Genomic DNA, 20,244 nt, shown 5'->3' with positions numbered 1-20,244 from the left:
TCTCGTCAACGTATGATCATGACAAAGCTGAATGTGAATGAGACAGTCCAAAAATCAAACACTCAGATGCACTTTGTAAAGGAGTAATGCCATCTATCAGATTCGTGACTATAGATCTCCCTTATACCAGTGGTTGTGTGTGTCACCGAACGCATCAGTCTTACATACACACAGGACTGTGCAAGCATACAGCATTGAGCTGAAGTGAGAATTCTTGGTTAATGGATTCGAATAAAATTCTTCATCCCGAACAGTGTACCAGAAAATGTAATTCTATCTCTTAAGTTTCATTCCAAGAATTGTAGAATGTGATAATTGTTATGGAGTATGTGTGGTGCTCATTAAAAACGTGAGTCCTTCGTGGCATTCAGTGACATTGTACAAATGACATTCGGACTCCTTAAATTCCTTGGACTCAGTGACAATCAATTTATTATGATCGAATGTGACTAATGGGAATATGAATTTTAATGGATATTTTGACTTCCTGAAGATAGATGCTTGGAAATTAGCTGTTTAACTGCGATATGTTGATTGCTAGGAGTGCACAGGGTGCTGCTGCAGCAAACCCTGTTAATAATCGTCGCCTGTGTTGCATATCTCCTTCAAATTTACAGAGCATTAAGTCAACTGTTACACGACATGGTAATTATTATCACTGTTTCAAAGAGACTGGTGTACGTGGAAAATATAGAGAGAAAATTTTACGATATCGGATTGTGGGAAATTGGTGAGTACATTTGGATTAGCTGAGAATATGAATGTGTTGACTGAAATTATGTAGAAGAGAGAGTAGATTGGGCGATATTGAATATCTGATATCTCAATATGGACAGAGTAAATATCACATTTTTTTCAATTACAGAAAACTTTTTTTTGACTGAAAGATGCACGCGAATTTACCCAAAATTGCATCATTAGTTACAAGTGCTCAGGGTCCTCGTTCTATAGGTCGCTTGGTCTCCTTTGTTGGGAAATCATGGCTAGCGACATCTTCAATTAACATTCCTGTGCTTTTTTTCTAATTCAAAATATCATCAGCTCAACTAAAATCTGTTGATCGTTATATTACAGTTATCCAATCGATATTGATTAGCGGATATCTAATCATGATGTTTGTCTAATGGACATGAATTCCCCTCAGGTAATCAACGCATGATAGATTATAAAAATCGGTTGCGTTATTTATAGTCTCCGTATTTTCATTTGAAAAGGCGTCATTTTTCCACTCTGATTGGATTATTTTTTAGCCATTAACACCACCTCCGAGACCACACAAGAGGCATTTTATCTAAAAAAATGTAATTTCCCCGGAGGAATTTAGTTAGCATACAGGTGACATGATTCACTCATTGAAACGTGCTCGTCTGCACAGGTACAGTCGGTGACGCTTGTGGTCGATAAAATTTCGTGAGAAATCGGTAAATTTGTGAAGGTCATTCGAATGTTGAAGCAGTTTTGGCTGGACCGAAAATACAGTGCGTTATAGTTTTCGATTGGCAAAAATACCGAGGCCTGAGTGGCTTGTGAAGGCGGTCAGTTGTACTTCGATGATTATTATTGTATCTCGGTTTAGTATACTACCCCACATAACGTGCTCCCTTCGGTCAGTTGGTGAACGAACGTGGTTGAGTGCACCACACCAGTGTTATCGACCTTTAGTTCCTGTGATTTACAATCGTCAATTGCACGTTACCAATTTCGTTTTCCTCAGTGCTAGGTGATAATTCAAAATTTTATCCGATCTTTCTCGAAAATAGTGGATTAAGTGACTGTTTTTCAGTGGAAAGTATTTTTCAAAATAATCATTTAAAAAAGTCAGTGGTGTTTGCGTGCTTTCAATTAAGACAATTGACATTATAAATTAATGTCAAGTGTTTTATGCTCAGTGGATATACGCAATCGAGGCTGAATCAACTAGGATAGATCGAGGCAAGGTAAATACAATAATTGAAAAAATAATTCATTCACCGTAAATAATTAGTTTTACATTGTGAACAAGTGAAAAATCAATGGAATTAGATATTCCCGGAGGAAGTACCGGATTAACCTTCCGACTCCCCCGATTTCTGACCCAATACCGGTCAAACAATAAAAAAATAAATTAGACACCCTTCCCCTTCAATTGCACAATTACCTTCAATAATTCGGGCATAAGTGAGTTGCCACGTGTGCAATAATTTCCGGTTCTCCGTGCTTTTGATTTTCCATCGTCAAAATTATTTTTGAAATTTGCCCCCGCTGCCTAGAGTCCTCATCTAATGAGGAATTTCTATTAAGCTCAGGTTCCCTTAATTTGCCTATTTACCCATTCTACATACCTCATAGTGAGGCAACCGAAACGAAAGACATTATGAAGAACCATTGCCTACGTATTTTATCATTAAATCAAAAAGTAGACGTATTTGAAACACATTGTCTTTATTATGACGTCACAAAACGGCATAACTAATGTTAAGCTCTCCATTGGTCGAGCCGGCGAAAAGAGGGGAGCTACCATAATCTACTGGTCAAGCTGTATGTGATGTTTAGGGTAGGTTGTCTCTAGGTTTGCTGTGATTGGCCCAACGGTCGATCCCACTTATGACGTTCTTATTGTTTTTTAAGTATTTGAAATCCCCACTTTCCAAGTCAATTGTTAATTGATGTTATAAGTAACAAATTAACTATTAAAATCTGAAACGTGATACTAGTTTTTTTTTATTCCTGCAACTACTCTATTTGTTGCAAGGGAACTCTGTACGACCACATGACACGAAGAAAACAACTTTATCATTGACATAAAACGTTCATTACTCCTTAGACTACAGTCGGTAGAGTAGTTTCTTTGGTATCTCATTCCGTCTATTGCGTTTTCGAATGATTCTGATGAAATTATGTTGGGGAATTGCATGATATTATTTCCACTTTAGCCTACACCAATTATCCTTTCTAAAAAACAATCACAGGTTTATATGAAAATTGAATAACTGTTTCTCCGGATGAACGAGGGTATTCAGGGCCAAGTGATGCCGAGGAATGTTTTCAAGTGTTGCATAAATGAAGCCAAAGTACAACCACAAAGTATTTGACGACAGAAAATTTAATTGGCCGAATTTTGGAAGGTTTCAGAGTGATGAATTAAAAATATTACTGTACCCCAAATCAACTACTTCATTTGCAATTTTTTAATACGTTTTTATTTTAAGCAAAAGTGTTTCTCACGTCTCTACCATTGAAAATACCTAGAAATTCCACATTAACTATTTTTTCATCCAACGAAACATTCACTGAGGCTCATTAACATCGATAAGAAAAAAAAGTAATTAACAATCCATCATACATGGTGTTATCAGGAATTACAATAATTGATCCGCGATATGCAAACGACAATCGATGGAGAATGTAAATATATATATCCTTGGATATACTTTATTGGCCATGAAAAGGTCCCCCAGTTCTACAATTGTTTATTAAAAGAAGTTGTGTGAGTCTTTCTGTGGACGTTGATAGATCGTTTTCCGGTTTAGCTGCGCTGACAAAGCCCTGACGATGAAAATTTATGGAACTCATATTGTAACGTGTGAACGATTACACTGACGTTTATCTATTTACACAAAATGGGAGAAAAAAAAAATTGAGCTATTATGATCACAGACGTGCAATATTGTCATCTAAGGTAGTAAATAGAGCACGGAATCGTTGGTAATGAAGTGGCATCCCGGCTGCCTACGGAACAACTGTAATGTTTGTATGATGGTGACAATGTGTCATGTATCAAATGTGATTTGAAGATGCGTAACACCGGCGGGTGTCGTCTATTTGCCATGATGATTATTCCTCCCTATGATTGCGACCTATTTCCGGCTAAAAATAGCAAATGGAATGATTGGCTTTTAAAATGCTCTTGACAGCGACGCGTCGTATTATTTGGACGTTATCCCTTTTAAACACATATATAAATAGATGATCATTGTTCGAGAATGATACAAGGTATCACCCTCATTTCTCTCTGGGGCTGTCAATCTACAAGATTTTATTGCATTCTTTTGCCATAGTTTAGTGATATGCCGACAGACCGATCGAAATATCATCGATGAATGTTTCCAAGACCGGTTCGACCGGTTGATTAGCAATTATACTCGAATGTTACACCGGACGATGCGTATCACTAGACAATCAACTGGCCACGCGGCATAAGAGGGAAAGTTTATCCTCCAATGAGAGCTGTCGAAGACGAGGGCTCGCCTCATTCGAGACTGGCGCTCTATTCCCACTGATAATTTCAATCTCGTGCCGTTACGCGTTAGGCGTCACGCGAAACTACGTATACGTTATCGGGAGAATGCTTTCGAATGGCTACGAGATAATGAAACAACGGGGCGTCAGCAGGTTTGGTCCTTGGAGGTGTGCAATGTTCTACATTTCAACAATTATCAGTGACGAAAAGGAGAGAAAAAAGAAAAAAAAATGAAAAAAAAAAAAGTGTTTCCACCTGAGGGGAGAATTAAAAATGAAAAAAATTCATTTGCAACATTGGTCAGACACCTGTTTGCTACATTGTTCCCCATGTCTCATAATTATTGCACATTTTGTTTTATTGTTTAGCCAAATGTTCATTTTTTTTTTCTTCGAAAAATAGTATTAGTAGTATTAGTATCTTTTAATGAATTCTCCCACCATTTGTTCTGCCCTCCCCTCGTCCCCCAAACTGCTCTCACCGTATTTTCCTTCCTTCTTCATTATCTCGTGCCCCACCCCCTGCCCGCATTGAATGTACACACTTGTAACAAGATACTCTTGTCTTTCTATCCTGTACCGTGTGGCATAACCGATTGCCCCGAGAGCTTGACTACAATCATAAACGATGATTCCGTCTCACTCGTCGCAAATAAAAGTTGTGACTTGTCTGCGTCAGTCGCAAGTCAGCGGTGGCCACGATAAGGAGGTAAACTGAGGTAGTACATACTGTCTACTTGGCTTACAGCAGTCAAGTCATTCCTCATTACTGTTACGGGTACGATCATTGCCGGCACGTATTACACTGATCTGGTAAAGGCAAAAATATATATTTTTGATTTAATTTATTTTTACAACATTTTTTTCTCTCCTATATTTCGTTGACCTTTGAGTAGATAAAATATACGACGAATATATTCGTGCTATTTTCAAATGGTCATTGCGTCAAGAGTCATTCAGTGCTACGAATAGAACGAGCGTTTCGCTAACGTCGACCGTGTCTCCGTGGATTTTTATATATATTTATTTCTCTGTCTCTGAGATATTCATCAGGGGAATTCAATGCACGGGATGGGGTTGTAATGTGAAATATTGTTTGGCCAATGTTTCAGGGAGAATGCGGCACTTCTGGAGCTGAGACCAACTCGCAGAGTGCGCAAATCCACGGGAATTCGTTACACTCCCATTACCAAAAAGTAAGGTGCTCGGTTCACCGGTCTTTCAAAAGAATCATAAACCCTCATAAAATTGTCCATTTTACCCTCTGCTATCCTCGGAATCTTCGGGTATCAAGTATCAACAAGTATTCAGACGCGCACGCATCCCCAAAAAAACTCACGCTCTCTCTTTCTCTCCATTTGTCTTTGGATTGTGTTTTTTATAAAAACATTTTGCTCTATCTACCTCGGGGGAAGTCACACGTTAAGCATTGACATTGTTGAAGCGATAAAAGTAGAATTTTAACCAATAATTTAAAGAGTTGTACTAACGATAGAACAGAGCCAAGAGATAATATATAAAGTATATATATTCATGTACAAGGAGAGTGTGAGGATGTATGGAAACAATATGAAGATGATTGAGACGCCGAGGAGAACTTGTAGGCGATATGAATTATTAGTGAGGGGGTTTTGGCTGGCTATTGTGCTTTTCGAGTTGGTGACTGTAGGACATTCAACCAAAGTCCATGAGGAGGACTCATCATCGAGGACACACGAACCACAGCCACCCTGTTCTAGGTGAGTCTTCTTATTCATCCACACTGATAAAATAGATGGGACAATTTACTTATTCTAATGAGGTTTCTTAATTACCCACTTTACCATTCGTTTACCATTCACGACGAGACAATAACTGGTTTTTACGGTAGTGCAGCAGACTTCATAAAAGAAAAAAAAGAGGCTAATTTTTTTGAATAGGTGAACTACGTTTTTGACGAATGGAAATTACTCTCTTCAGACTATTATATTATTTTACATAATAGAGCTTAAGATTCAGCAAAAATGTAAGACAAAATTGTTAATGACAATTTGGGGGGATTATTGAGTAGAGATTTCAACAGCACCTGATGACTTGTATCAGTGCATCCGGATTAGTAATAACGACCAGTATTAACTTCTAAACAGTGGAAATGAAGTGAAGAAAAGAAAACACATTATCTAATCTTATCAACTTTGACTCCTCTCATTAAAAGAATATGCTTTGGAATTAATTTGGTGGGTGTGTGTGGCGCGTGGCGGTCTTGGCATCCACGATGACGTAGTAAATTTGTCTCACGTGTTTCCGCGTGGGACAAAAGCAATGAACCAATCATCGAAAGAATATAACGCGGGTGTGTCATGAGAATCGCTTCAAGGCTGGGCCCACCAACTTTTTATTATCTTTGTTTTTTTCGAGTTAATCTATTTTTTGGGCCAAGTCAACGAACATTTGATAACTCTACATTAGGCGAGGGATATATTGCACAATCGGTATTTTTTTCGATTGAGTCTTGAGGCCAAGGGTAAAATGACATAATTTTTTCTGGAATTTTCGGGCAATTCGGAAATCGTATAGATTTTCTTTCGATTATCTCAACAGCTGTTGTTCTTTATTTTTACATTTTTTTTTCTTCTTTTACTTACGCGCCTCAATGATTACCGGCCGTCGTTGCATCAAGGCCGTCACTCGCGCCAGTTTCACACAGTTTCCGCCGTAATTTTCCGTACCTTGTGTGCTGGGTAATTGGACTTAAATCAATATATACATTAACATGTATATGTGTATATGGGAATTGTAATTATTCGATACAATCACGGCGATGAGCCTTTGCTCGATTTTGGAGAGAAAGAGAGAGAGAGTAGACTTTATTCTTTCAGTATTTTTTTTTCTTCATGTACATTTTCGCATCATTGGAATCTAAACTTAATTAATCAGTAAAACACGAGTTAGACGTCCGGAATATGGGATGCATCAGTAAAATAAATTGGCTTGCAGTGAGATTTACTGCCACGGTGAGCTACTGCATACAGTACAGATGGCCACACTCTATCAGGATTCGAAGACATTTGTGGACATGAAAATGAAAAAACCAGCAGAGGAAACACTGCGTGCATTTCACAGAATGATGAATCGTACTGATCAGACACCGACTAAGGAGGAGATACAGAATTTTGTTGATAATAATTTTGATCCACCGGGATCTGAATTCGAAACTTGGATACCGGGCGATTGGCGAGTTGATCCAACATTTTTGACTAGAGTCAAGGACAAGGAGTTGAGAAAATTTGCATCAGACTTGAATGACATATGGAAATTATTGGGTAGAAAAATGAAAGATGATGTTAGAATTAATGAGCATCTTTATTCAATAATATATGTACCAAATCCGGTAATAGTACCTGGTGGTAGATTTCGTGAATTTTATTACTGGGATTCCTACTGGATTATGAAGGGACTATTGCTCTCTGAAATGTTCACGACGGTCAAGGGTATGCTGAGTAACTTTGTTACAATTGTCGACAAAATTGGCCTCATACCCAATGGCGGAAGAATATATTACGAAATGCGATCTCAGCCACCGATGTTGATACCTATGGTTAAGGATTATCTCGCTGTGACGAAAGACTACGATTGGCTGAGGGATAATCTCTGGTTATTGGAGAAAGAATTTGAATTTTGGATGACTAATCGAACTATTGAAGTGGAAAAAGATGGTAAAAATTATACTCTGGCGAGGTTCTACGAAGAATCTAAGGGACCAAGACCGGAGTCATACAGGTAGATTATCTGGTGTTCTAATTGTCAACACTTTGACGTAGGCAAATTGGTAATGTGGCAATTTACATGTTCACGCAGGCAGGATTACTCGAGTAGCCAACAGTTCCGGACGAATGAGGAGAAGGAGAATTATTACAGGGACCTCAAAACAGCTGCTGAATCTGGATGGGATTTTTCCAGTCGCTGGTTCATACTCGATGGAACTAATAGAGGTTTGTCATTAGGAATTAATATGCCTGATTTCGTGATTCAATAACGTTCATTTTCCTAGGTTTCATACCAATGTTCATGAATTTTTAGGCAACTTGTCGAATATTAAAACACGGTACATCATTCCAGTCGAGCTCAATGCTATACTGTACTATAATGCTGTTCTTCTGGCTGACTTTAATGAGAAAATTGGTAACACGAGTAAAGCAATAATGTATAAGCAGAAAGCTGAAGAATGGAAAACAGCAGTTAACGCTGTCCTGTGGCATGAAGAAGTTGGTGTGTGGCTTGACTATGATCTCCTCAATGATATAAAACGTGATTATTTCTATCCAACGAATATTGTTCCCCTATGGACTGACTGTTACGATATTACGAAGAGGGAGGATTATGTGGCTAAGACGTTGAAGTATCTTGAGAAAAATCAGATTATGATTAATCTCGGGGGTATACCAGCTACTCTGGAGCATTCGGGTGAACAGTGGGACTATCCGAATGCCTGGCCACCTTTGCAGTATTTTGTTATTGAATCGTTGGATAAAACTGGAGATGCTTGGGCCCAAAGGCTAGCTTATGAAATGAGTGAGAGATGGGTCAGGAGCAATTTCAAGGCTTTCAATGCAACCAACACCATGTATGAGAAGGTAATGGAGTCATCTTAAAATATCAGTGATTGCTTTTCAGAATTGTTACAATTACTACGCGTCGGGCGGTTTTTTCCGATAAATTTATGCAGAAAAAATTCTTATTGCGTGAATTTACCTTGTAGAATGTTGAAATGTAAAATGCTTAGAAAAGCTGGAATCATTTCGCCAAATGGGCTGCAATTTTCCATGTCCAATGCAGGCTACTTGGCTTCCGGCGAATTTTCTTAAACAGATAATAACTTTTCATAGAACTTTGCTCTTAATGGGGACTTGATGAATATTTTTACCATCAGTACGATGCCACTGTCTCTGGTGGTGGAGGTGGTGGTGGAGAGTATGAGGTTCAACTGGGCTTTGGCTGGTCCAACGGTCTGGTAATGCACTTAATCGATAAATATGGAGATCGTCTAGCTGCTGAGGATCGTTTTCTACCTGTTCAAATAGTCGAAGAGGCAATTCGGCAGTCTTCAACGGGTGCTTCTGTCACTGTGTCAACAGCCGGACAAATGATGACGGGTCTCATTGCGCTGATTATATCAGTCGCTGCAGGATACATCGGGTGAGGTAAGTCAGAACAATAGGATTTAACTCCTAAGTCATGCTGGCAATCATGGTTGCGGTAATAATAGAGATTATATGGTTTTTTTTCTTTTGTTTCAGATATTTGGCTGACTTTCCCATTCGTGGTTCTAAAGTCTGAGCGAGAATCTTGGTGGTATTGATTATTATTCATTGGTGGCCATGATACAGCCATCAACGTCGATCAGCACCAATACATATTACACCTACTCTTGCAATTCTTCCCAATTCCCACAATACGAACAAACCAGACCAATTCCATTTCTATTAACTCTTTGAAATCAGTTTGTTTGCATGATTTTCCAATCACCTGTCATTCCAAGTGTATATATTGTATAGAGAAAAAAAAACGATACCTAAAATATTCCTGGATATCATCCATTGCCCATTGAATAGTAGTTTTTATCTAGTCAGCGCTGTCATTGACCCGAATTTTACGAGTCAGGGTATTTTATTTTTTTTCCTTGGTGAATAGCTCGTCGATATTGTTTCCTCTCAGAAATATTTTTTCGTCTTAGGCTAATAACCAGCTTGTTATTTCATGTGCTAATTTATTATTATTGTATGAAAGGTTGTTGGAATAATTGTTATTGTTACTCCTTACCTAGATTTTATTTTATTGAGAATTTAGTTATAACTCAAGTATTAACTGACCAGTGTTGAAGATATTTCGGATGATAAGGATTTAATGAAATTAATTAATTATGATGAAACAAAGCATGCTATTAATTATTTATCCTGATTTTCCTCATACCCTCAGAAAATTGGAAATTATAAGGAAAATGATGATAATAAATAAATCATCCCACAGTCCTGTCTACTCCAATTGATATCCTAATCGATTTATCACTCGACTGTTGATTTCCCCACAATCTCCTGTTATGATAATGAAAAAATAATCATTGGGTATTAATTCTTTACGATCCTCTTACACAATTATTGACACTATTTACTGTTCTCTGGGCACGGCTCATATAAGCCGGGGGATTTAATGGGATTCAAAACGAACAATAATGATAATCCAAATGGGATTAACCATTAGGCGTTATCATTATTGTCTTCTCACGTAGGGCTACGTGTCGTTGATTGCGTTCTGCTGGCACCTACAGATGATAACATCTAGGTGACCTTGTCTAATTTGGAGGGAGGGAGGAGGGCGTCAAGGTCCGATCAAATAGCCGAACAAGTATTTTCGCTCTGACATTTTTTGTATCGTACTAATAATCTCACGGATTGTGTGTCATTAATTTTCTTATTGACGCCGACAATATCTTTGTGATGATTTACAGGTGGGTCATGTATAAGAGGCGCCACTACTACGTACCAGGTCCGTCCACAATGCCCAATCTAAAGCGAAAAACTGGTGGTGATAACTTCTACCGGAAACACATTGCCTACACGGAACTCAAGGACATGAACAACGATTGATGATTGACATGTGGGTAATTTAAGGTAGAAGAATTTCATAATGATAATTACAGAGGGAGATTCGATTGAGTGATGATCATAAATCAGGGATATATAATTGTTTTTTTTATTATTTTCTACTTATCCCACTGAATACCGAGTGTTCGACCATACTCTCTTCCTTGAATAATGAAAAACGACGTTATAGTTGTAATTTTTATTCTTCATATTTGGGGAACAATTTTGAGAATCGAAGTGAAGAGCCACGCTAATGTGAATACTGATGTGTCGTTGCGATGTAAAGTTGATAACAGCAGCGTACAAATTATACTTGATAAGAAGCTGCACGAGTTATGGAAATTTTTCCTCTCTGCAATGGCCAATTAACTGAGATTTAACGTAGAGTAAAGCGGATTTAGTCGTAGTATGGAGAAAAAAACAGATGAAATTTTTCAAAAAACAATGTAATGTTGCGCTTGTACAGAGACTATCTGAAAATCACGATAAGATATGCGGAGATTTCCGTCTATTGTTTTTCGTCTTCTAATGCGAAGGAATTTTGTGATATTCAGGGATAATTAATTAATGGTTCTTTCTTCGAGATGCCTCGATCCACTGGGTTTCATGCATCAACGGCCATTTAAATAGTATATTTTATAGTATGATTTCAGCTATTGTAGAGAAAAGCAACGAAGAATGTTATGTTTATTTAGATGAATTTTTAATTGGGCAGAAGATTATTTAGTTCGTCTGCCATTAGCAAATGTATAAAAAAATCTTTTATGTGTCATATTGTATAATGTATAAATATTGGAAAGACAATTAGCTAATGCCGACGCCGTTAGACCTCTCAGCGATACTAAGTGAGCATGTATGATAGATATATGTGCCTAGCTTATTTTAAATGTTTTTTTTAAATCTCTTGCATATGTTTGTATTAAAATTGACGCAGAGAAAATACAATGTAAGATTGACAATTATGATTTGGCGATCAGGTGCGCTGAATGAATTAAATAAACATTTTAATCTTGAATAATAGTTTTATTATTCCCTCCTTCATACTCCATTACTTTCGAATATTTATAAAACACAAAATTCATATATAAACATTAAGTCGCTTCTAATAATCGGGGTAAATATTGTCCTTGTTGTTCCTTCAACTTGACGATTCTCCACTCTTGTAAAATATTCAATGAAACAAGTAGAAACGCTGAGTATTAAAATTTTTCCATCATTCGAAAATAACTAATTATTTTTAATTCCTATGTATGTTCAAAGGCATTGAAAAGGCATCATTTTCAATTTATCGAATTCAATGAACCACTTTTAAACTTCAATATCGAAAAATACACATTATATACAATAGAAGTGTTAAGGGAAAAAACTGGGTCAGTAAAATAAATGATAAATTGCTAAATGGCCAACAAGAGGTAAGAGAAAAAAAAACAAGAACCTTACGTGTCTGATAAACGAAAATTAAGAGTGCTGCAATAATACTAGAAATAAAGTGTTGATTTATGAGCAATTTACTGTATATAACCAACAATAGCCATTTTCGTGATCGTTTTTTCTTTACTTGGGCACTCAAAACGTGGCATTTACTGTTTTTATTACAATCAGGAAGACTATGAACTATTACCATTATGAAAGTGAAGGATAAGGACACTTTGGACATTCATTATTTTCAACTGTCAATAAACTGTAGCATTGAAATTAAATAATTTTTATGCACACAAATTTTATGCATCTAAAAATGTTTCGAAAAACTTCCAATGTACAAATTTTCCTTATCGTCTCCCATATGAACAGAAGATGCGAAGATGTGATTGATAAAAATGAAAAAAAACCGTCAATTCAGTACTATATCTACAATAATACTTTAAATAATGAAGTCGACTTAAATTCTAGAATAAATATTCTATCACAAAACAAGGCTGTTGTCACCAGTGTGTAGGTTCCTCGATTTGACAATTAGGCCATCTCGCAGTTATATAGTACGCCTTATTATAACATTGTTCTATATACATGTAAATTATACACGACATTTTAAAACCCTTTCTTCCTTCTTTGACCCATCATCAAGCTATGCAGAAAATTCATGAATACCTAATCATGTATATCTAATATCTTCATAACAGTAAACCTAATACTGACTGATCGATGACGCAGCAAAGGCCATGGATCAATTATTCGATTGATTATCAGTAAAGATGCTATCATGTACACGTTCCATTTTTTTTTTCTAAAGAACCTCCACTGATGATTAATCTATTAATACTATTATTCTTTTTTCTTAGTCTCTTCTGAGTTTACCCGCATCTTCTCAATTCGATCTAAGCCATATCCTCACTGTCGGTTTCATTATGCCGTTGATGATTTGTGTATCGTAGGAGTGGATCTGCACCAGTTACTGCGGGCTCGTCTTCACTGTTTACGATGCATCGACTCATTTCTTCTATAATTTATTTATAAAATTCATTTCAAATATTCTCACAAATATTAATTATTAAATTACCTGGCATAATGATAATACTCAATAGAGTTATTGAAATTTGATATTCTCAAACCGATAATTATTACTGATCGCGTATTTTTTGTTTAGTGAACAGCCATGCAATTTTTTATGTTATTCTCTTGATGAAATGCTCACCCGGTAGACAAAGCTGCAACTGATCACTGCTGGGATTAGTGCTGTCCCCAGTGCCACTATCCTTACTATGCTGTGAACTCGAATCAAGATACAATTGCGTGGTAGTCCCATCAATCTGAATGGAAGCCGGTGTTCCAGATCCCGGTCCTCCCCCATTACCATGAGATACATTCAAATGTCTCCTAGTTTGATAGATAATAACAACCCACACGATAGAGGTGCCCACAGCACAGCAGACAACAGTAATAATGATTAATCCAAGTACATCGTCCGCGTTGACAACGCTCGAAGGTGCAGGTTTAACAGTCAACCTAGACGCCCCCACGACACTCCCCAAGGAGTTACTCATCTCGCACTCATAAGTGCCAGCATCATTAGGCTCAGTACTGACAATTATCAGCAATTGATCTTCAGCTGTGAAGAAGTGCCTGACAGTAGCTTGGAGAGGACTTCCATTCTTCCTCCATGATAATTTGGGTCTCGGTGAGCCACTTGCCATGCACTCCAGCACAACAGATCCTCCAACAGCAATCTCCTTGTTCTCCATAGGCTTAACGAAGGACGGAGTTTCGAGAATAGTCAGGGTCGCATTAGCCACAATGATCCCGGCCATATTCTGGGCTGTACAGGAATAAACTCCGCTATCGGCTGTCTTCACATCGACGATAAATAAAACAGGATCTGTTGGCATCATGTGCATTCTTCTTTCCCTAGCAGCTGGGAATTCATTGCCTCCGTCTTTTTGCCAGGCAATCTGGGGTGATGGATGGCCCTCGGCTGAGCACTCCAATCTAGCTGTACTGCCAGCAGTAACTCTGATATCACGAGGAATTTTCAAGAATGATGGATAAACCAAAACATTTAATTTGGCTTTTGCTGAGTAGGAAGTCCCATATGTATTTGACACCATACACTGGTATTTCCCAGCGTTAGCATGATTCACATTGACTAAATGGAGAATTGATACTGCTTCTGTAACTCCCGTATCAGTAGCCTTCGAGTTTTCTTCGATGTGTACTGGACCATTGTTCAATTGTACGTTCTCGTGCTTCCAGGTAAAGTGCAAGGGGGTGTCTGCTGAGCTTGTTGCTTTGCATGTCAGCGTCACATTGCCACCTTTTATTCCCATTTGACTCGAAGGTTCCTCAGTTATTCTGGGCTTTGGAAATTCGTCACATGTGAAATTCGCGTGCTGTAATTGCGTCAAGTGCATGCCTTTCAACCAATGGGGGTAACCACATTGGACTTTTGCGTCACTGTAATGATTATTGCGCAGCCATACGCTCAACCACTGCAGTCCGCAGTCACACAGGAGAGCTATTGTGTTCATTTTTAATTTTGATAAACGTGGCATTGAGGTAAATGCGTTCTCTTGAATGCTGGTCATGTTATTACCCAATAAATCAAGCTCTTCGAGCTCTTTCAATCCAACGAATGCATTTCGATTTATCGATTTTATGTGATTAAAGGCCAGTCCGAGGCGAGATAACTCATTTAGGTAGACGAAGGCACCAGTTGCACCTGATATATCCTCAATCATGTCTGATATTTTATTGTTATTTAGATCTAGAGTGCGAAGATGTGGAGCATTGCCAAAGGCCCCTTCTGAGATGAAGGAGATCTTGTTGTGATCGATCTTTAATCGCTCAAGGTTCATCAGGTACTCAAAGGTTCCTCTTTCGATCGACACTAATTTATTGTTGGAGAGATCTAACTCCTGTATTTGCTTGCATTGCTCCCAGGCCTGGGGTTCGATGGTGGAGATCTTGTTGTGAGACAGAGTGAGTTTCCGAAGACCATCCAGTCCAAATAGGGCTCCTTTCCTGACTACGGTTAGGGCATTAAAGTCCAATTGGAGAGTCAAGAGATTTTTCAGAGGCCAAAACGCACCATCGTCAATCGTGTCGATTTTATTCCTCTTTAATCTCAGTTCTTGGAGATTCGTTAAATTCTTCAGACAGAGGCCTGGAATCTGTTGCAATTCGTTTCGGTTTAACTCCAGAATTTTAAGATTCCCGAGATTCGAGAAAACGGGTTTGTTGAGGGCAGTCAAACCGTTCTTGTTAATCCTCAATTCCTCGAGAAGTGTTAAATTATCAAAGGCGCCGACTTCTATCTCCTCCAACTGATTAATATTCAGATTTATCTTCACGAGGTGATTGCCAGCGTGAAATGATCCTCGCCTCAACACCTTTATTCTATTTCCTGCTAGATCGAGACTCTGGAGGTCCTCCAATTTCTTCAGTGTCATACCATTTACAGAATTAATATCGTTATGTGAAAGTGACAAATGAGTCAGGTTTTTGAGGGAGCCCAAATCCGGTATTCGGTCCAGTGAGTTTTTGTTGACCTTGAGACTAGTCAATGGCGAAGATTCAGGTAGTTTTATTGTAAAATTGTTGTGCAGCTTGTTGGAGCTTATATCTCTGTGGAAAAACAAATAATGGTCAAGTCTTACCCATTCGCTTCGACTTATAGAATAATTTTAATTGTAGACCGGCTATTTCATTTCTGGGAATTCAATAAAATGTTTTTCTTTCATTCGCAAGCTATGCTCTTTAGTCGAGAACATAATAGATGATGTCAATGCATTAACAGGATGGGGAAAATCGTGGGGATCCGGTAGCAACACACTGGGTGGCTTACGTTTTTTTCTCGGAATAGCAAATGCAGTATTCCTCAATGAAAATGGTTATAAATGATGATTACTTAACTTGTCCCGTAGCGAAAAAAAAAATAATATTAAAATATATATCGTAGGCGTAATGAAAAAAATAATTTCGTAATAGATAAAGACGTCATTGTTTATGTCAATCAAAGGCATTAAGCAAAATACAAATTTCCGTGTACTAATTAAACCTTCTAAATTAATCACAAATGAACTTACAATTCACGTAATTTGTGAAGATGTAGGAAGGCATCAGATTCCAAATTGGTCATGCTGTTTTCCTTGAGCTCCAGAATCTCGGTCCACGGTGGTAATCCATTGGGAGGAGCTATCAACTGCAATCCACTGCAAACAACAGTATTACCGAGACACGCACACTCCACTGGACACTGAACATCCTGTTTTCCATTTAGTTCCAATTGATCTCCATAATTGCCACTTGCACATTTCGAATGATTTAGGAGCACAATGATAACACATAGGATAAGGTGACCAGTCTTTCGTGATAAATAATGGAGAGGGAACGCTTCAGAGGAAGCAGTCGACATCCTACAATACCGCCGTTGTTGCTGGAGCAACCTAAACTTGTTTTTCTTCCTATTTACTTGTTGAACATTCTCCCGTACATTTACTGATAAATTCACTCATACACACCAATTCCATAATTCTTAACCAATGCTCACTGATTTTTGGCGAAATTGTATTCAGTAAATTTCAATTCTCACGGAGTTCTATTCAGAAATTACAAAGAGTGCGTAGCCATTGCAGCCATTAATGGTCGGCTTTGACGTCGGTTGAAAACACCTTATATATTCTCACTTAGGCCACAACTCGAACGAATAACATTCGCAACGTTTCTGTTGACACCGATCACTTGGCCATTGGCGGACAACTGTTATCTATAATGAGCCCGATGATTTTTATCCCAACAACCAGACAACTTTGGGGGGAGTAAACCAACTCGCTGCACGCCGGATATGCGGACGGTATTGTTTTTTTTTGTATTGTATTTTTCGTGAGAGATTCTCACTGCCCGTTTACGGTTACGAGGTGAGATTCCAAATGGCGACGCGAACCCGTTGGCGCTCCAGTCGGCGCCAGAGGGCGCCATTTGGTGGAGGGAATTTTTAAAATTTACTAATCCTACTTGTGATTCGAGTTTTACATTTTCGTCTTTATTTTATATCGCCATAAATTAAACCTGATGTTTATAATGACGAGAGATAAAAAAAATTCTCATTATTTCAACTTCCAGGCATTATTAGAATGAATGAAAAAATAAATTGAAAAAAGTATTTCAGAATATGTTTTCCATTTTGTTGAAATGTATATTGTTCCTAGAATTGTAAAATGGTATTAAGAAGAAAATAATTTGATCTCTCGAGCTTAAATTACTTCCAAGTTTTTATTGTTTCTCTCCAATATGTAATTGTTATCGTACATGGTACTCCATATATTATATACAATTTTGATAGATACAGGTAAATTAATCAGTGCCAATAGTTCAATATCATTGCAATTCACATCGGTCGACTCACTCATTTGTATTAAATTTTCTATTGAATTCGTACAGCTAGTGTTCATATAATTAATTTTTATCAACAAATCACTATTTCACAGCTCTTTTTCTTCCATTCTCACCTTAACTGTTATATAAAGTATTTCAATGACGATTATTAATACAACTAAATGTAGTAAGCCAAGCATTCATACGAGCATTTTTTAATATTTACTTGGAAACAATGCCTGTATAGCAGCGTGCAGGTTTATTTATTTAAATCATCTTGTTAGTTTCATTTCTTATCACAACTGGGGGCATCCACAGATGCGGTCATTTGTTTGTTCCTCTTCCGTGTTATTTTATTAAATCATAATTACAACCGGCATAATTCATAGAGGGTCAAATTACGGGAATAATATATATTGTTTAATATTATAGGGAGGATGGTGGGTTTTAATCGTCAACAACTCGACACCGCCATAGTGAAATTACACTGTTTTTTTTTCAGTTTTAAGATTTTGTTCTTCGCTTTACGACAGAATCTAGTACCTTTTAAATTATTTGGTCGGCAGATTTTTTAGTAAAACGACTTTAATCCACTATGAAAAATATATTGTAAGCGACCTCATTTATGAAAATAAAATGACATTGGTTCGAACTTTTTACGGGACATTCATCGCACTTGTTAGATTATTCATGTTTTTTTCTTTAATTTTTCATTTTGTTCCGATCTATTAGCAATAAAAGCAGTTTTTCACAAATGAGTCCGAACATTACCGTTGATGAGTTGCAAATAAAATCTAGAAAAATTCAATCTTCGTTCCACTGCTATGAAAAAATATATTTGAATCCAGTTCATGCGAATCTAGCAGAGAATATTTTCTAGACAGGAGCACACTCGTTGGTGCTGGAAAAGTTTTGTTTATCTGATCAAATGATCCTCAACTACTCCGAAATTATCAAATTTAAAATTTCTCCTGATTAATGTCGTGAGCTACCTCGTTCGAAGAAAGAGCCAGATGAATATTTGTCGGGCACGTAATCACGTACGAAAAAATTTCAACTCGTGTGTATGCCTTTCCTAATCTACCTGACCGTCTTCTCAGTCTCCTAAAATTACCATCAGAGACCCTCTACATTTACTCAGTAACATAATAAGATTTAGTCACTTGGACTTGTGGCATTACTCCAAGAAGTAACGAATTCAGTCGAGCAACTAAGTAGTCGGATGATAAGAATTTATGAGTGCAGCATCAACGGGCTCCATGCACGAAGGACATGTGAGTGATCTCAGCAACCAGTCATCAATGCACACAGCATGATACGTATGCATACACGGTAAATATCGTACAGACTCGCCAATAGTGAGTTCCATCATACATATTACGCATTCACCTTTCTTCGTACCATCGTATTCACGTGTTGGTAGATGTTGAATGAGTCCAATGCGCTTGGCAATTCTCACTTGCTGTTCATCATCATTGATTGTATTTGATGTTACCAGTCCACCAGTTGTTGTTGTTGTTCCTCTGGTACCAATTGTACTACTACCGATACCATGACCGACATTCATACCGATACTTGATTCTGTGGAACGCATGTGTCTCCCTCTGGTTGTTGCTATCGAATATCGCGAGTCAATCATTTCCTGCATGGAAATTAGAAAAGAAAAACACAAAGTGATTTATTGTGGCTGAAAATGACCTGTACTAAGGGCACATTGATTGACACAGTACACGTCTGAGATAAGAAAATTAACAAATGGGGGGCCTCTATGAGGTCATCCAGGAATGTGAATGGAAAGTTATGAATTTTGATGAATGATATTTACGTTGTAAGGCATTGCTCGAGCACTGAGAGGATCCTGAGACGAACTGCCTGTCACTCCTGGGTCCGAACTGTTAGTCAGGAGATTCGCATTGTCATTCTGGCCGCTGCTCCCACTTTTCAGACAATTACCCATTTTTTTTAAATGTAAAGTAGTCACTTTGCCTGAGGTAACAAGTCGCCTGACAATGACGTCGTCCCTATGGGGCCTCCAATTCTTCCCTGCTCACCGTTGTTGACTCTTAGTAAATCCACCGTTAGATAACATGATAGAATTTTTTTTTCTAAATTGCAACAACTAGTGATTTAATTAATGATGTTGAGTCGTCTCACATACTCGACGAGTGCTCATCACTGTCTCGTTAATTGGGAGTTAGATTGACACACTAGAGAGGTAACCATTGCCACTATTCACTAGACATCAGCTGACTCGGTATTCCTCTACAGCTGATGACTACCAACCCAGAGGTGCCCAAGATAATCACTCGTTATCATAACCGTGGTCTTGGTGTTCCTCGAGGCAATGAAAATTTGCTTGTGTCTCACTGGCACTTGAATTCACTGAGAGTCCAGTGAATATAGGACAATACGCGATTATCCATCGTGTCTATCGTAGCCCCTTTGTTTGCCCCCGTCTTTCCCTGTCCGTATCTTGTTTTCTCTCCCTGACTCGGAACTTTCCGGAGCGATATTGTCTATAGCTGCCCTCTCACTCATTAGGCTTGTGAAGGGGGAACTATCAGCTGCCTTCCACGTCGATATGGTAGAAAAATTTTTG

At 37.9% G+C, this 20,244-nt stretch overlaps 3 protein-coding genes across 14 annotated transcripts; 1 reads left to right on the top strand and 2 right to left on the bottom strand.

Annotated features, from left to right (window-relative positions):
- The first annotated feature begins 156 nt into the window (after window positions 1-156).
- On the top strand, window positions 157-11,856 carry LOC135159804 (trehalase). Of its 12 annotated transcripts, none has more exons than XM_064115862.1 (8): window positions 158-645; window positions 5,331-5,414; window positions 5,761-5,957; window positions 7,195-7,977; window positions 8,056-8,189; window positions 8,278-8,831; window positions 9,128-9,393; window positions 10,703-11,856. In XM_064115862.1, the coding sequence occupies exons 1-8, from the start codon at window positions 643-645 to the stop codon at window positions 10,839-10,841; spliced, it is 2,160 nt and encodes a 719-aa protein (XP_063971932.1). In that variant the 5' UTR covers window positions 158-642; the 3' UTR covers window positions 10,842-11,856. The 12 variants fall into 12 exon arrangements, with proteins under 12 accessions (XP_063971931.1, XP_063971941.1, XP_063971932.1 ...); XM_064115867.1 differs by lacking the exon at window positions 158-645 and adding an exon at window positions 1,361-1,937; XM_064115866.1 differs by lacking the exon at window positions 158-645 and adding an exon at window positions 2,046-5,031.
- On the bottom strand, window positions 10,939-17,206 carry LOC135159801 (leucine-rich repeats and immunoglobulin-like domains protein 3). The gene is made up of 3 exons (XM_064115856.1): window positions 16,358-17,206; window positions 13,471-15,896; window positions 10,939-13,275 (listed from the first exon to the last, which is right to left on the bottom strand). Exons 1-3 carry the CDS (start codon window positions 16,684-16,686, stop codon window positions 13,154-13,156), a joined length of 2,877 nt encoding a protein of 958 aa, XP_063971926.1. The 5' UTR covers window positions 16,687-17,206; the 3' UTR covers window positions 10,939-13,153.
- A 318-nt stretch (window positions 17,207-17,524) lies between these two features.
- Window positions 17,525-20,159, bottom strand: LOC135159825 (RING finger protein 11). Its single transcript, XM_064115903.1, has 3 exons — window positions 19,804-20,159; window positions 19,471-19,707; window positions 17,525-19,287 (listed from the first exon to the last, which is right to left on the bottom strand). Exons 2-3 carry the CDS (start codon window positions 19,600-19,602, stop codon window positions 18,856-18,858), a joined length of 564 nt encoding a protein of 187 aa, XP_063971973.1. The 5' UTR covers window positions 19,603-19,707; window positions 19,804-20,159; the 3' UTR covers window positions 17,525-18,855.
- Between the last annotated feature and the right edge of the window lie 85 nt (window positions 20,160-20,244).

This window comes from Diachasmimorpha longicaudata, chromosome 2 (assembly GCF_034640455.1).
Source record: "Diachasmimorpha longicaudata isolate KC_UGA_2023 chromosome 2, iyDiaLong2, whole genome shotgun sequence".
NCBI lineage: Eukaryota > Metazoa > Arthropoda > Insecta > Hymenoptera > Braconidae > Diachasmimorpha > Diachasmimorpha longicaudata.
The sequence above is the reverse complement of the archived record's forward strand: the minus strand, read 5'-3'. Positions and strand labels throughout refer to the sequence as shown.